The 16988-nt window shown below is 34.8% G+C and overlaps 1 protein-coding gene across 1 annotated transcript in view; it reads left to right on the top strand.

Moving 5' to 3' along the window:
• Positions 1-16084, top strand: part of LOC120074743 (importin-11) — a 37995-nt gene extending 21911 nt beyond the window's left edge. The window contains exons 8-23 of the mRNA XM_039027971.1: positions 4233-4380; positions 4490-4650; positions 4869-4968; positions 7359-7433; positions 7573-7707; positions 9112-9201; positions 9759-9941; positions 10033-10137; positions 11350-11508; positions 13078-13122; positions 13240-13461; positions 13815-13921; positions 14024-14077; positions 14183-14249; positions 14350-14589; positions 15477-16084. Coding sequence (XP_038883899.1) covers positions 4233-4380; positions 4490-4650; positions 4869-4968; positions 7359-7433; positions 7573-7707; positions 9112-9201; positions 9759-9941; positions 10033-10137; positions 11350-11508; positions 13078-13122; positions 13240-13461; positions 13815-13921; positions 14024-14077; positions 14183-14249; positions 14350-14511 — 1813 coding nt within the window. The 3' untranslated portion in view covers positions 14512-14589; positions 15477-16084. The remainder of the gene's footprint in view (positions 1-4232; positions 4381-4489; positions 4651-4868; positions 4969-7358; positions 7434-7572; positions 7708-9111; positions 9202-9758; positions 9942-10032; positions 10138-11349; positions 11509-13077; positions 13123-13239; positions 13462-13814; positions 13922-14023; positions 14078-14182; positions 14250-14349; positions 14590-15476) is intronic.
• Positions 16085-16988: the final 904 nt, after the last annotated feature.

Here is a 16988-nt window from a genome sequence, read left to right as displayed (position 1 = left end):
CGCACTGCATCGAATTTGGAGTTCAAACTAGCTAGGAAATCATATACACAATTTACTTCCTCCATTTTGGAATACTGGACACCTCCACAAGGACAATCCTAGATAATTCACAACACAAGTCCATCTCCTGCTAGATTAGGGACAGTTTATTAAAGTACGAAGTGACATCCATCGTCCCCTGTTTGTACTCGTAAACTTGTTTACGGAGAGTGTAAAGACGAGACGCATTTTACTTCTTAGAATATAATTTCTGAACTGCATCCCAGATATTTCGAGCAGTTGCAGCATACAACAATGGTTTCCCCATTTGAGGCTTCATACTATTAATTAGTAGTGATTGTAGCAAGGAGTCTTCTCCTTTCCAAATGCGCTCTTAAGGGTCCCCTAGTCTAGGCCTAGGTATCTCACCAATTAGATACCCAAACCTGTGATTAGAGCTATTTTAATAAACTGAGACCAGGAGAAATAGTTCTGGCTATTTAACATTTCTCCTGCAATTAAGCTTGTGGAATTTCCCAAAGATCTAGACAAATAGCTTGTAGTAGTTAAAGCAGGGAAAGAGGTTATCGGAAGGAACGTCTAAATCCAATATACTTGAATTTAAGTTTGTGGAAGTGCCTAGGGCTGCCTTAAGAGCAGTGATTTGTTGTTGAAAACTCACTCGAAGATTCGTCAATTGTTGTTGAACCATTGCCGGAGATATAGCTCGGCGGCGCAGGAGAGAAATCTCGGTGGAGGAAGGTATGCGGTTGGTGGCTGTTAAGGAGTTGGACCGTAGCTCGTAGTCGGCACATCATATGCGGCTGGTGACTTGCATCTGTGGTGGGCGAAAGACTCAACAACACCGACGGCTAGACCAAAATCAACAGTGGTGGCATTGGGGAAGAAAGTGGCCGCACTAGGGTTTCCAATCAGATGTTGCAGCGGACATATGTGCAGGGATTGAAGATACCGATCAACGGCGACTTGGACAGCAGTGGCGGCTGCGGTCGGAGGTTGCATCGACGATGGTGGCGGAAGTAGGGGTGGTGAAGACCTAATGTTATCCTGCGCCAGTTGGTTTTCGTCAACGACGGCCAGAGTTTCGTCACCATGCTCTAGTACCATGTTAAAAGATAGAAATGGAAGACACAAGGTTTACGTGAAAAACTCTAGAACAGAGAGAAAAAACCACGATAGAGAGTCTCATTTTTATTATTTTTAACATAATATGAAAGATACACGAGGGTTCTTATTTATAGGCTCCAACAAGCCTTAATACAAAAAAAGAAAGAAAACTAGGGTAAAATAAATTACTATTATACCCCAGGACTATAAACGATCACCTAAGTCCCTTAGTTTCAACAAAACTCTTTGTTTAAGAATTTGGTTGCATCTCTTCCCATGGATAACAAGTTGTATGAAGCTCTGTGGAAATTAAGTTGTCCAAGGAGAGTTAACATCACCATTTGTGTTATGATTTGATTTTTGGAGCGCTTAATTGTTCAAAGACTCTTCAAAGGAAGCTCCCAAGTCACTCGCTTTTGCCTTCAGTATGTCCTCTCTGTTTGACAGATAATGGAGCCTCTTGGCATCTTTTCTTTGGTTGTTATTCTATAGAGTTTTGGAGGAAGCTTTGTTCATTGTTTAATCCTCGATGGGTATTGAGTGATGACTTCAAGTCCAACGTGATTCAGCTCAAGTGGGCCCTTCCTTAAAAGCTCAATCTCAAATTTTGTGGGTTAATGCCGTTTAAAGCCATTCTTTTCGAATCATGGTTTGAGAGGAATCAACGCATTTTTCATGACAAGCCATTTCCTGACTTGATCATTATGCTCGAGTCAAAGATTTTTATGGTGCTCCTTTTCCAAACCTTTTGCAGTTTACTCAATTCAAGACATGTTTAGATTGGAATGCATTTATATCCACTTCTTCTATTAGTTAAATCTTGGATTAGTCTTATGTTACTCTTTTTGTACTAGCAAGTTTTAGCTTCTTGTTAGTTCTATATTTTGTTCCCGCACGTTGTACTCTGAGCATTAGACTCATTTCATTATTTCAATGAAAGTCTTATTTCTGTTTCAAGTAAAAAAGAAGTTGCAAAATGGATACGCTGCCTTTTCTATATCTTGGAATGCCGCTTGGCAGATTTCCAAAAAGGCATTCTTGTTGGCAGCAGGTGTTAGATAAAATTCATAAAAAAGTTGATAGATGTAAAAGATTTACACTTTCCAGGGAAGGAAGGATGACGTTACGTAACTCAGTTTTGTCCAGCATTCCTCTATACTATATGTTCATTTTCCTTATGCTGGGCTCAGTTAGCTTGGAGCTTGATCGTATACTACAAAATTTCATTTGGGAAGGAAAGGTTGAATGCAATATTAATCAATCTGGTAAGATGGAATTTAGTTTCCAAAGCAAAATCTCATGGTGGTCTTGGCCTTGGTGTAAATCAAGAATAGAAATCTGGCCCTTGTAGCCAAGCCAAGTGGGGATGGAGATTTCTAAGAACCAGATTCCTTTTGACGGAAAGTCATAATCATTATACATGGATCAAGCGATTTCAGCACACGGCAGGAAAAACCAATTTGAGCTTATGTAGTCCATTGATGAGTATTTCTAAGATTTGGAAGGGAATGGAACCTTTAATTCATTGCAAACTTGGAAATGGATTGTGCACAAGTTTCTGTTTAGATTCATGGAACCAAGAAAGCAGCTTTAAAAATAGATTTCCACGTTTATTTTCCATCACTTCTAATCAAGATGGGTCGGTATTCTCTCATTGGGATGGCTTTACTTCTTGGAATATTATTTTTCGATGAGCTCTAAAAGATGAGGAAATTAGTGATTTTCAGAACTTATTATCATGCCTCTTTGGCTTCCATCACTTCATGGGAAGATGATCAAAACTGGTCTTTGGAGTCTCGGGGCTTTTTACAGTTGAATCATGTTATAAGAATTTGACTTCCTCTTCTCCTATGGATAAATCTCTTTGTGCAGCAATCTGGAAATCAAAAAGCCCAGAAAGGTTAACATTTTGATCTGGATTATGCTGAATGGAAGCCTCAATTCATCGGATGTTTTGCAGAAAAAAGTTTCCCAATCATGTTTTATGAGTTATGCCTTTAGTTTGTCCTCTTTGCTTAAGGGTAGGAGAATCTCTCGTTCATCTATTATTTGTGTGTTCCTACTCTGTTTGGTTTGCTCTCATTGAGATATTTAAATTCAGTGGGTTTTCTCTAATAGCTTGAGAGATAATTACTCAGTTGCTGTTAGGACCAAGGATGAGTTCAAAGGCCTTTTGTTTATGGATCAATGTTATAAAAGCTCTTTTATCAGATTTATGGTTCAAGAGGAATCAATGCATTTTTCAGAACTCTTTTTGTTTTAGTCTTGTCAGATTTGAATCGGCTTGTTTGACATCCTCTGTGGTGAAGTTTGCTGGTTACTCCATTCAAGGAATCTATTGCAGCTGGGATGCTTTATATTTCCTTATTAGTCTTGTCATTGCTTTGAAATTAAGATATTCTGTTTTATTTTGTGTTTATTTTGTGTTTGATGTTTTTTTGTATTTGGTATTTGTAACTTTGAGCATTAGTCTCTTTGTCATTTCCTTAATGTAAGTGTCGTGTCCTTGTTTCAAAAAAAAAAAAAAGAAAAAAAAAAAAAAAAAAAAAAAAAAAAAAGAAAAGGCACACTCCCAACCTTTCTATCCTTAATTTCAATTATTGCTGAAATAAATCCACAAAAAATCCCTTTAACTTCCATAGTTGCTGAGCTACGATCCATCATATTTAAGGTTTTAGAAGAGATACTGGTGAATCCACCAGAGTGACAACCGGTAGCTTCAAAACACCCTCGAGTTCAATAGTTCAAATGTCAATCCAGAATTTCAATCCCCACATTTGATGTATTATTCTGAAAATAAAATCTTTGACTCCACGTTGTTTCGTTATTTCTCTTGCTTCTGCCTTTCCTTACTTTTAACTTTGCATAATTCTGCCATTGATTTGAGAGGAACTGTTTTTTATTTTTTATTTTTTATTTTTACTGTTATTTCTTAATATGGTATTATGTTTTATCAACTTGTAAAATACCTGTCCTTAGGTTCCTTTTTTCTCTTTGGCTCTCTTGTACTCTGAGCATTAGTCTCATTTCATTATTTCAATGAAGAGGCTTGTTTCCGTCTAAAAAAAAGGTTATGTTCTTATCAACTTGTAAAGAAAGTAAGTCTCGTTCTTTTACTTTGGCAGGTATTTTGTTTTAACAGCAAGTGACTTGGAGGAGTGGTACCAAAACCCCGAATCTTTTCATCATGAGCAGGATATGGTTTTGTGGACAGAGAAACTACGACCATGTGCTGAAGCTTTATATATTGTATTGTTTGAAAACCATAGTCAGGTATGCAAGATTTGTTTTTACTTTTGCCATATATATACTTCAATTGTTTGTAGTATTCATTTATTTCTAAGTGAAATATGTGGTTATATGATCTTGATGTTTCATATAGCTGCTTGGTCCTGTTGTGGTTTCTATCCTTCAAGAGGCAATGAATGGTTGCTCAAGTTTAGTGACTGAAATATCTCCGGCATTGCTTCTCAAAGATGCTGCTTATGGTGCTGCTGCATATGTTTATTATGAGCTTTCTAATTACCTGAGCTTCAAAGACTGGTATAAGCTTTTTCTGTTTTGTATAATGCTTTTATATTTATTTATCTCTTTTTGTTCTATTCTTTTGACCGTTCAGTTCGCTAATTGCTTTCTATTGTGCAACTTATTTACTGATCTCTATTATCAGGGGCATCATAAAAGAGGATTACAATCCCTCTACGCTATTTTCACTATAATGGAAAAGTTTATTATATTATCTCCTATATATTCATTCCTAGGTTTAATGGTGCTTTATCCCTCGAGATCTCCAATGATCATCCAAACATGCGTATAATCCGTCGGAAAGTTGCACTAATATTGGGACAATGGGTTTCTGAGGTACTGTCTTAATGTATACGTTCATATATTTTGTATGAGGGATTCTTAACCAGTCGCAGTGTGTGTTATAATGGTCACGAAGTTGCATGCCTGTTGTTATAATGTGCTACTGATATTAAAGTTTTTCCTATAATATTGTGTTCTTTCTTTTTTTTTTTTTTTTTTTTCATTTTTTTTCTCTGTCTTTGGATAAGAAACAATTTCCACTGATCAAAAGAAATATCCAAGGATATCTAAAGGTACATGAGAAGCTCAATCAATTGGTATACAAAAGGAACCCAATCAGAGGGTGTACAAAAGGTGTTTCCAATTTGCAATAAGGAAAGAAAATTATGACTATATATAGCTGGTGTATCTTTGCACCAAAAAAAATGCATTATGAATGTAGTGTCTATTTATGTTCTTTGTCGTCATGTTCTTATCTCAGAAGATTCTATCATTCCTTTCATCCCATATCTTCAACAAAACAGTACAAATAATGCTAAGCCACAGATATGATCTTTGTCAGCTTTAAAAGGTGTCCAACAAATCAATAAGTGAAGGCAACTGTGTGTATAATTAGGGAAGCAACAGTCCAGTTGAAGGCTGTATAAAATTCTGTCCAAATCCTCTAACAGTGGGACAATCAAAGACTGTTCTTTCATGTTATTAGTTAAATTTCTTGCTCAAGGTTGAACACTCCACAAGTAGATGGATTTTACTTAAATGTGCTAGCTTGTTGGAAAAATGGGAATGACACAGAATGTGCTAGCTTGTTGGGGTTAGGAATCAGGAATTAAGGACTTGCAACAAACTCATGTTGGCAAAATACTAGAGTGGCAAGACAAGTTACACTTTTTCAGATCATTTTCCCTTATTATTGAAGCTGGAACAGTTTATTGAGGGCCTTCTCCTTTTCATTTTTGCAATAGATGGTTGTTAAATAAAGAGTGTGGCAATGTTATCAAAAGGGCTCTTATTGGGGGAAGCTTCCAAGGTTGGGCTGGTTTTGTTATAAGTTCAAATTGAGAAATTTAAAGGTTGCTTTGAAAACCTAGCATGTTGAGTTTGAAGAAAAGGAAACAAGTCTTCTAGAGGAGATTGCCAAAAGTGATGCTAAAGCTGAGACTTGGTTTATCCACTCTTGAATTGGACAATAGAATAGCATCAAAAGCAGAATTGATGAATATCTGTCGTATGGATGAAAGAAACCTAATTCAGAAAAGTAAGTTAAACTAGATTCGGTTGGGTGATGAAAATTCTAACTCCTTTCACCGGTTTTGGTGATAACAAAGCTTCGGAACATGTTGGTTTTTCTGTGGAATTTTTCCTCAAATTTTGGAATTTGTCTCGAGAAAATTTTCTGAACTTTTTGAGGATTTTATTGGTAGTGGTCAGTTAAATGTTGTGGTAAGGAGAACTTCATTCTTTTGATTCAAAAGAAGGAGGATGTGGTTTTTGTTAAATACTTCAGGTGGGTTAGCCTAACTACTTCTGTCTACGAGATTATTGCAAAAATTCTAGCTGAGAGATTAAAGAAGGTGATGCCAAGCATTATTGCTCCAACTCAATTTGTCTTCATTGGGTGTAGACAAATTATGGATCTGGTTCTCATTGCAAATGAAGTAGTTAAAGATTATCATTCTTAGAAGAAAAAAGGTTGGATTCTCAAACTTGATTTGGAAAAAGCGTTCGACCGTGTCGATTGGATATTTCTTGAGAAGACCAATATGACGGATATTGCTTCTAGATGGATTACATATTACTTGGATAATAGGTTGTGTTAAGAACCGCTATATTTGAGTTTTATCAATGGAAGACCAAGATGACGGATCTTTGCTTCTAGGAAAATTAGACAAGGGGTCCCCTATCACTCTTTCTATTTCTCCTATTACCCATAGGGGTGAGAAATTAACAAAGTTAAAGTATAGAGATTTACAAAATTACATTGAAGACTAAGGGGTAGTTGGATCGTTGCCACATGGATAGATCTCCATGTTGCATTATAGGTTATAGACTTGATGCTCGAATGTTGTCTCTTGATTCATGATGATCTCTCTAGCGAGATGTGTCTGCCACCTTTTTTCCTCCATATCCTTCCCCCGTTCTTTTTTAGGATAGTATGTAAAACGTTGTATGTATTCTCTTTGTTGTTAAGCAGAATATACAAAATTGTAGTTTATTCAGAAATTTCACATATCACAAAAAGAAAAAAGGGTACAGAAATTTTGATAAAATACTGAAATGTTCAGTTTTTGGAACTTTAGCAATATAACCGTTATGTTATCTGCATGAGCTCTTTCAAAGGCTTTGGTTATCAGTTTGTCAAGATAATTTTGCTTTTTCTGCAATACTAGTATATTCCAATTTTTAATTGATGACGGAAATTGACCATTGTTACTTCATAATAGATTAAGGATGATACAAAACGACAAGTATATTGTGCTTTGATCCGGCTGCTTCAGGATAAAGATTTGTCTGTTCAGGTATAATTCAAACTATCATATTTATGTAACATTACTTTTCTTGTTTATTTTCTCTTTTTTTCTTGCTTGTTCTCTCTTTAATTTTGACACAATCCTTCTGTTACTAACAATGAAGTTAAACATACATTCCTTGTCTTAGCTGGCAGCTTGTCGGTCCTTGTGTTTACATGTTGAAGATGCAAACTTTTCAGAAGAAAAATTTACTGACCTTCTACCCATGTGTTGGGAATCATGCATTAAATTGGTAGAGGAAGTTCAGGAGTTTGATTCAAAGGTAGTGGTCTGCACTTTATAAATATGTTCAGTTTCAGACCCTCGCATTTGAAGTTCACTTTTAACATGTTCCATTTTTTTTATTAGCTTTTCATTTTTAATGTTTATTGTTTGGACTTACGGTAGAGTTTTAGTTGTTTTTTATTTTTATTTTTAAACAAGAAACCAGCCTCTTCATTAAGTTAATTAAATGAGACTAATACTCAAAGTACAACAAGATACTAGCAAAGAAAAACTTTAGGATTAGGAAGTGCAGCCGGACATCTCAACTAAGTTGACACCCCATAGCACCCTCATCACTTTCCATGAGAACAACAGAAGCAAAAATTCAACTGGAAATCAAAACATGGCTCAAATGCTAAGGGCCCATCTAATACAAAGTGATACAATCAGCAAAACCAACAAAGGAATTTAATACAAACATCCAAATGAGAACAAGAAACTCAAAGACCAACGCTAAACCAAACAAATCTGCATGGTGGAAGAATGGCGTATAAGCAGGGGGCGACAACTTAGAGGTCCGGGTTTATGAAGGCTCGCCAATTAAGACATATATCTTGAATTGAATAATCTGCAAAGGCCTTGGATAGAGAACACCATGGGGAAGCATTCAGTTTAGATGTCTTGAAACGAGCAAACCAAGGAGTCTCTTTGTCGTGGAAAACCCTTTGATTTCTTTCCAATCATAATTCTGTACACAAAGCCTTAACAGCATTAGTCCAAAGGAGTTTTGTTGCTGATTTGAACTTTGGCCCCATTAAAAAAGCATTATCTTTTCTTTATAAACTTTGGCCCTGTTTTAGTTGCTTTTGCTTTGATGCATCCTTATAAAAAATATGCTGGTTCATTATAACCGTCGCTTTTTGAAAAATCCCATTAAAAAAAAGCATTATCTTTTCTTCTTCTTCTTCTTCTTTTCTTCTTTTTTTTTTTTTGGATAAGATTGAAAAGTGCATTATCAGTGATAAATGACACTGTTTGGTACATGACGTAATTATTGTGTTGGGTGTTTCTCTAAAAAAAGTTATGAAGGATTTGCCTTATCACATTTCATTAATTATTGTATTGGAACCTGAGATATTACATACTTGTGCCCTTTACTTTAGGAGTCTTTTGACCTATATAGACTTGAAAGGAATGGACTTTTCTCTCTTTTTCCTTCTTTTTATTTTTATTTTTACGAAGAATGCAAAGAAGGAATTCAATTATTTAATTTTTCATATGTAGAAGTCCCTTCTTATTTTTTGTAACTGGAGTCTGCCTTTTTGGTCCTTTCTTCTGCTTTAAAAGAGGTCGAAAAAATTAAAATAAAAGGTGCTGATTATGCATAATTCAGATGTCATTTCCTATTTTTGAATGTATCTTTTTGTTTGACCGCTTCTGTATTATACATCTCTTTCCTCAGGTTCAAGTTCTAAATTTAATATCAGTTCTGATTGGCCGTGTCAGTGAAGTGATTCCATATTCGAATATGTTGGTATCATTTTTTCAGAAGGTAAGGTATAAATATACTTTTTGAAGTATCTAGTATTTAAAAAGATGAAATTGCCTCCATATCTGCATGTTGAACTGAAAAGTACCAATAATTTCCATGTAACAGGGAAAACTAGGTAAGGATTATAAATAAATAAATATATATATGTGTATACACACACACACACATGCACACATATATTCATGTGTATATATATGTAAACCAAATTGGTAAGTGTACTAAAAATGATGTTCAAGATAATCAATAGAGCTGTAAAATAATTTTTTTTCAGTTAGTCGTGTCTTCGTGCTATATTTTGAATGATGGGCTCCTTTCTGCACTTGAGTCATGTCACTAGTTTTGGTCTTGTACCACATAGCCATGCATTGTTGGTCTTGTAATCTCATGAAAGCTACGGTTTTCTTCGCATAAATGTAAATTAGTGATGTGTGTTGTCGTTAAATTGACTTTAGTTGATCTTGATATGCCCTTTCCTCATTCAAGCTTCACAGTTTCAGATTGTTTCGGTATGTCTAAATTAGTCTCTTGTCGATTGCCCCTACTGTCCATCTAACCAGGTTTGGGAGGAATCTTCTGGTGAAAGCCTCCTACAGATTCAGCTTCTTATTGCTCTGCGGAATCTTGTGGTCGCACTTGGTTATCAATCACCCGTTTGCTACAACATGTTAATGCCCATTTTGGATAGGAGCATTGACATAAATCATCCAGATGAACTCAATCTTCTAGAAGATAGCCTGCTGGTACTAGTCTATCACATCGACAGAATTCTCTTTAATTTGTTTTTACATTTCTGTGATCTTCTATCACCGCTAAAAAGAAAACTATGTACAGTTGTGGGAAGCTACAGTGTCTCATGCTCCTTCATTGGTTCCTTCTCTGCTAGCATACTTTCCTCGACTTGTGGATATCATGGAGAGAAGTTTTGATCACTTGGAGGTTAGGCTTTTTCTTTGATGGCTTAGATTTATGTTGGATAGTAATATTCTATTTCTTCTATTAAATTCAATAGGATATGGCTTTTGCAGGCTTTAGATACGTTTCATTTCTTTCAATGAAATAGCTTCTTAATTAAGAAGAAATTTGTTCGAATGTACTATGCTCCCCTCCCATGTATGGTTAGTAATTGTTGGTTTTACTCATTTACTGAAGTCATCGGACACTTTCAGCACTCCAACCCTTTGTGTCCCATGTACCAAAGTAGATCCTATCCTCGGGACATTTTGGGTCTTGGAATGGCCAGTGGGTGCCAATCCAGTACAGAATTTGTTCAATTGAGGGATGACAAGGTAGATGAGTAGCAATGTTCTCATTTTCTACATGAGGCGACTTTTGAGTAGTTGGACACAAGCTCCTGAGAAGAGCTAGACAGTATTTTTAACTAATTGATAGCTCTACTAGCCGAAATTTGATTCGAAAGAAATCAGAGGGTCTTCCATGATAAATCTCTTCCATAATTCGATTGGTTTGAAGTTGCAAGAATCAATGTCTTGTCCGGGTGTTCTCTTTCTAAATTATTTGCTAATTTTTCTATTCAAGATATTTATCTGAATTGAAACGTTTTTATTTTCTCAATCTAGGCGTTTAATTATCTTGTACTTATTGTTTCTGGTTTCATGTGATTTTGTATTTTAAGCATTAGCCTCTTTCATTATATCAATGAAAAGTATTTTCCTTTAAAAAGAAAATAATAATAATAATAATAAATAAATGATAGTGACTGTATTTTGACCATTTCTCGATTGGTACATGTCATCCTTGCACAGGGGTCATGTTAAATTGATAGTGTCTGTAAGAATTTGTTTAAGCGAAAGGGATTGCTAGATAAATGAATAGCAATGTTCTCATTTTCACCTTGAGGTCACTTTTAAGGGTTGGACATTAGGCTCCTAAAGAGCATGAAGCTAGTTGAGATGCTTTGGTGCACCTCTTGATCCATTGCTCTTGTACTAATATTGGCATTTTCATTTAATCAATGAAGAGCTCGTTTCCTTTCAAAGAGAGAGAGAGAGAGAGAGAGCGAGCTAGAATAAAAGTAATTTTAACTGATTGGTAGTGACCGTTAAGAAAGTTTGCAGTTTGTTACCTTGTGCTAACTACTAGTTCCGTATACCGTTTTCTTCTTAATCATTTTAAATTGTCTTAAACCAGGTTACCATCAACATAATTGAGACTTACATCCTTTTGGGGGGGAATGAATTTCTAAGCATGCATGCTACTAGCATCGCCAGAATTCTTGATTCGATTGTTGGCAATGTCAATGATAAAGGACTGCTTTCAACTCTTCCAATTATTGACCTTCTGGTGCAGGTATGAGTTTGCATGTTTATTTTTTAAGATAAGAAATAGTACCAATATTAACAAAATTTTGATTATTCCGATGGTTTATTTAGACAACGAAAGAGGAGACTTTTTTTAGTTAAGTTGAATATTGTGTGGAAAGATTTGGACATTTGGCCTCTTGGTCAAAGGCATATGCCTTAACCACTTGAGCTATGGACAAGTTAGTGGAAGTTTATTTTGATATTGTCATTCACTTCGAAGCTTCAACTTTTACCAGACATCTCAGACATAGCAATTCTCTTTGAAATATTTAACCTATGTTCATCAAAATTTAGGGAGGTTTTTTAAATTTGAATTATGCTTACTTTCTTTTACAGGTACTGAATTGTAAAAAATTTTCTTTTCCGATTTTTATCCTCAAGGTTCTAACTCTTTAAGAAATTTGTTTGGTTTGTTTTGTATTTTCTACCCAACTTCTGTAATTTCAGCCATCTCATTATAAGCGACTATATTAGAAGGCGCCCATTGGTTAGTTTTTGGGAGGGGGTTCTTTCTAACCCTGGCTAAGTATTTTCTACACAAACTGTTGTTCTAAGAAGTTGCTTCCTTTTATTAAGATTAGTGATATATTTGCCAATGAGAAAATAAAAGGGGGGCTATGAAGGATAGGAAGCCCTTTCTAACCTATAATCCTATGGAGACTACAAAAATATTTTCCAACAAATCATAATAGAAGAAACGTTGGAATATCAAAGATTCTCTGGTTTGGAAGGTCAAAAGAAACTGAGAATGTAAAACATATATATATATATATTATAGAACTATAAGATTCTCACATTCTTCAATGGCCTTGATTATGTAGAAGTTGGTGAACTTTAACCTTTCTTATCCTTTCTTCTTGAATTAACTAAGACAGTTTCTAGGAGGCAACTAAAATCAACAAGACAAGGGGGATCTCTATATTTGCTTGAAAATTTTCCACCTTCCGCCACATTAACTATCTGTCTTGGCAGAATTATCTTTCCTCATTTCTTGGGCAATCAGCTCTAGGACTTTCCACCTCCCTAAATAATGTTAGAGTTCCAATATCAGATTTATTTTTCCGCACATAAAAAAAATCAAGGAGCCCTCTTTTTCTACACTACCAATTTTTTGAACAGTGCTATCATATAGAGGCCACATGGAACAGATGTGAGCTAAAAATGTTACACACATCTGTGACGACAGACTCCGTCAATTCTCCAGACTCATATGACTCTTGGACCTTCCATGAGGAAAGAAAGGTGCTATTGAAATAATTTTGAAATAGTATCCCTTGAATAGGAATAGTTTTCACTGTGTTATGTTAGATGATTATATTTTCAGTTGTGCTCGAAGGATGTTCCTCATGTTTTCACTTGGTAATTCATTTATTTATTTATTTTCCAAAGGATGATTTGTTTATTCTGTTAGAATCATTTATTAGGTATTTGCAAGGCTATATGATAATAAATTATCATCAATTTTTTCAAATGTTGAATTGTTCTCTACAGTACAAAGATTTAGAGCCCTTATTGATCTATACAGTTCTGAAATTTTACTGTTGTTATTTTGCAGTGTTTTCCTATTGTCGTGCCTCCAATGATAGGCAGCACTCTTCAAGTACGCTGAATACCTTTTCTGTGAAACTTCCATTTTGTTTCATTTGTAGTAATTTTAGGCTTTCCAAGATGCTTGTGTTCTCTTTTAAATTTGTGTCTTTTTTTCCATTGGTGCTAGAAATTGATTGTTATATGCTTAAGTGGGAAAGACGAATGTGATCCTTCCAAGACATCAGTCAAAGCATCTTCAGCTGCCATCCTGGCAAGGGTTCTGGTGATGAATACAAACTATCTTGCCCAGTTGATGACTGAACCATCCCTTACAGTGCTCCTCCAAAAAGAAGGAATCCAAACTGAAGAAAATATTCTTCTTTCTTTGGTTGACTTGTGGCTTGACAAGGTTAGTAGCGGGATATCTTTCTTTGTGTTAGTTTGGTAATTGTTTTAGTTTGTTGTTAGTTAGAGGGTTAATCTCCTGTATGGATACTTTTTGAATCAGAATAAAAGTTCCATTGACAGTTCTTAGGGTTGAAACTACTTTGATGGTTGGTTGCATCATTAGGAGCCAGGGAGTGTGATAAGTTACACTTAGGAATTAGGCTCAAACTGAAGCATACGTTTTACTGCCTATTCATGTTCTAAATTCTAAGGTCTGATGGAAAGGTTGAGTTGGGACAGGTCCCACCTCTTGAATGCCTTAGGTTTGGCATCACGACTCAGCATTACCCTTTCAAGTTTTTTATTTGGTCACAGGTGGACAATGTATCCTCCATTCAAAAGAAAATGTATGGCCTAGCACTTTCCATAATTTTGACTTTAAGACTGCCCCAAGTCCTTGATAAGCTTGATCAGATCTTGAGGTACATAATCTGACTTTGAATCTTATATTCATGATTGCAATGTGAATAAATGTAGAGGTTTCTTTCATTTGGTTTTGATGGTTTAATTACTTTGTGTTCCAGTGTATGCACCACCGTCATTTTGGGTGGAGTTGATGACCAAACAGAGGAGTCCAGGTGTGTTCACCGGATGATTTGGTTTGCCTTTTTTTTGTTATTGAATAATATATTTGCGTACTAGTTCCTACTCCTAATGTTCGCTTCTTATAATTTTTATGCTAGTGATGAATATACTAGCTCGACCAATTCTGTGGAAACCATACCAAGCAAGGAACTCAGTAGACGACAGGTTATAACCCTCTAAGTTTTAGTGGTCAAATTATTAGATGAAACATATGTAGTTGCTCTTTTGTTGTCTTTTCTTATGCATTTTTTGTTGTCCTGTTAAGATCAAGGCTTCAGATCCTATCTATCAGTTGTCACTAGAAGATTCTGTACGTGGAAATCTTCAAACTTGTGCTGCGCTCCATGGAGATTCCTTTAATGCAGCCATTGGTAGCATGCATCCAGCAGCATTTGCTCAACTTAAACAAGCTTTGAAGATGCCCTAATTTTTTTCCTTCCAATTGATGCTCTGACAGTTCCATGTTGAGCTCTTACCTCTCCAGTTGTTCAATTGCACAAAAAGAGTGAGTTTTTCAACATCTCTGAATGCCCTTCTGACAATAATCATTGTTTGACTACCAACAAATAATAATGGTTCTTTCTAGATATTGATAGTGTAGATTCAGTTTAATATAAATTAAGTATGACTCACTGGTTAAGAATATGTTTGGATTGACTAGAGAATATAATGTTTTTGAAAAAAAATAATTTTATTTAAATTCTTTTGATAAAGTATGTTTAAAATATACTTTGAAAGTATTTCAAAAGTAGCTGGCAAATACTTCGATTTTTTTCTGAAATGATTGGTTTTTAAAGTTAAACCAAATACACCTTAAAACATATGCCATCGATCAAGAAGTCAAAGATTCTAGTATTCCCACTCTCACGTGTTGTTGAACTAAAAAAATGTTTAAATATTATTTTGATTCCTTTATTTGTATTTGTTCATTTTAGTTTTTGTACTTTCAAAATGTCTATTTTGGTCTTAAATTTTTAACTTTGGTTCATTTTACTCCACGTACTTTCAAAACATCTATTCCGATCCTGTACTTTTAAAAAGTGATCATTTTGGTCCCTTTATTTTCATTATTATCTCATTTCTTTCCATCACAATTTTTGCATGATACTTTATTTACTAAGTTTCGTAAAATGTGGTTAGAAATTTGTATCAAAGGATTTTTGTTGTATATAAAATTATATTAAAATTTTGAAAATAGGGTTGGCCACTTTTTAACCGTACAAGGATTAAAATGAACAAAAGTTGAAAATACAAGGACTAAAATTGACATTTTGAAAGCACGATGACCAAAATAAACTAAAGTTAAAATTACACCACTCTAATCATTCTTCTGAGTTCTGCCTTTTCTGCTGGTTAGTTTCTCCTGTTTATGAGTTATCATTTATCATGCAGGTGGTTTCAAAGATTTTTGGATGGTTTGTAAATCTATGTTAATTTTATTTGATTGGGTTGGCTTCATTTATCAGTTTTGTACGGAAAGCTTGTTTGTACATATAGCCCTCTTCAAAATACAAACTCTGTAAATAGCTTGCGGAGTTGTTGAATGCGAAGGAAGAAAAATGGAAAGCATAGACGTCAGAGGAGACTTTCAAAGTTCTTGTCAAACAGTACTATCATAGCGGAAAGTTTTGTTCTCAACTGTACCTTCCAAAAGACAAATTATCATAGTTTGAGTTTGTAATAGATCTACTTTCTCTTTCCCTTTTTGGCCACTTTGCTTACTGAGATGAAAGAATATGAGAGGAAGAGAGGGACAAGAAATCACCCTGCAGGAGAGAAGCAAAGATCAAAAACAGCAAGAAGTTCAGTTGGTTGGTTTGGGTTTGATTTGATTTGATTTTTCAGATCATTGAATTTCTTTTTAATATTACTGATACCACAAGATGCTAATCTTTGAATGAGAAATGTAGGGGTTTCCTTTATATCATATCATGAGACATGATTATGGATCTCTTCATATTAAAGGCTAAATAGAGATGCTATGATTTTTTGGGGTGGAACAATCATCTTCAATGTCTTGCTCTGATGGGTTTGCTAGATGAGTCTTTTGTGGAAGTGTAAGATAGTAAAATGCCTTTTTTATAAGTAATATTTTCTCAACACAGAAGGCTTTTTGTTTTTTTGTTTAACATTTAGGGTGGGAGAATTTATCGATATATATCTAAATTAATTGATCTGTGCTGAGGTTAGCTATGAAAAAGGTATTTATTCTCTCCTATAATATTCATGGAATATTATATGTCGAGTGAAGGACTTTATATTGATTTACTGTTAAATAATAATTAATTAATAAAATATCAGCTAGAAGTGAGATTTGGTAAATGGTAAATGACAGTCTTCCCGAAAATTGGAGCTTCAATCTCTCACTTTGTAATTGTTCTACTAAAAAGATAATAAAATATCAACTTTCCTAAAAGAAAGGTAGAAGATCAGTCTTGTCTGTATTTCTTTGGAATAGTTAGATGTTACAGATGTCTCTCATCTTCTAAGGGAGTGATAAGAATTCACCTTCAACAGGATTTAGGATTGTTTTTACATATGCATAATCAATATCCAAGTTTTAGAAAACTAAAAAAATTGTAACATATGGTTAATTGTCAATTAAAAACTCACTTCATGTTATATGAAATAAACATGTTAATACTCTCTCCGTGCTTCAAGTTCTCTAAGCTGCATTCTGAAAAATATTGGGTAGGAACTAATTCATTTTGAACAAAAGAAGAGTTGGTAAATTTCAGAAGCTACCACATTAAAGTTGTGTTAAGAAAGTTCTGTATTAGAATAGTCATCCATAGTCCATTTAGGTAGGGAATTGTTTGGCTAATGAGGTAATTCTTTTGAAATCTTTCCAATCATTTAACTCAAACCGATTAAACCACCAACCAGAGCCGCTAAATTCATTTA

Source organism: Benincasa hispida, chromosome 1, assembly GCF_009727055.1.
Source record: "Benincasa hispida cultivar B227 chromosome 1, ASM972705v1, whole genome shotgun sequence".
NCBI lineage: Eukaryota > Viridiplantae > Streptophyta > Magnoliopsida > Cucurbitales > Cucurbitaceae > Benincasa > Benincasa hispida.
The sequence above is the reverse complement of the archived record's forward strand: the minus strand, read 5'-3'. Positions and strand labels throughout refer to the sequence as shown.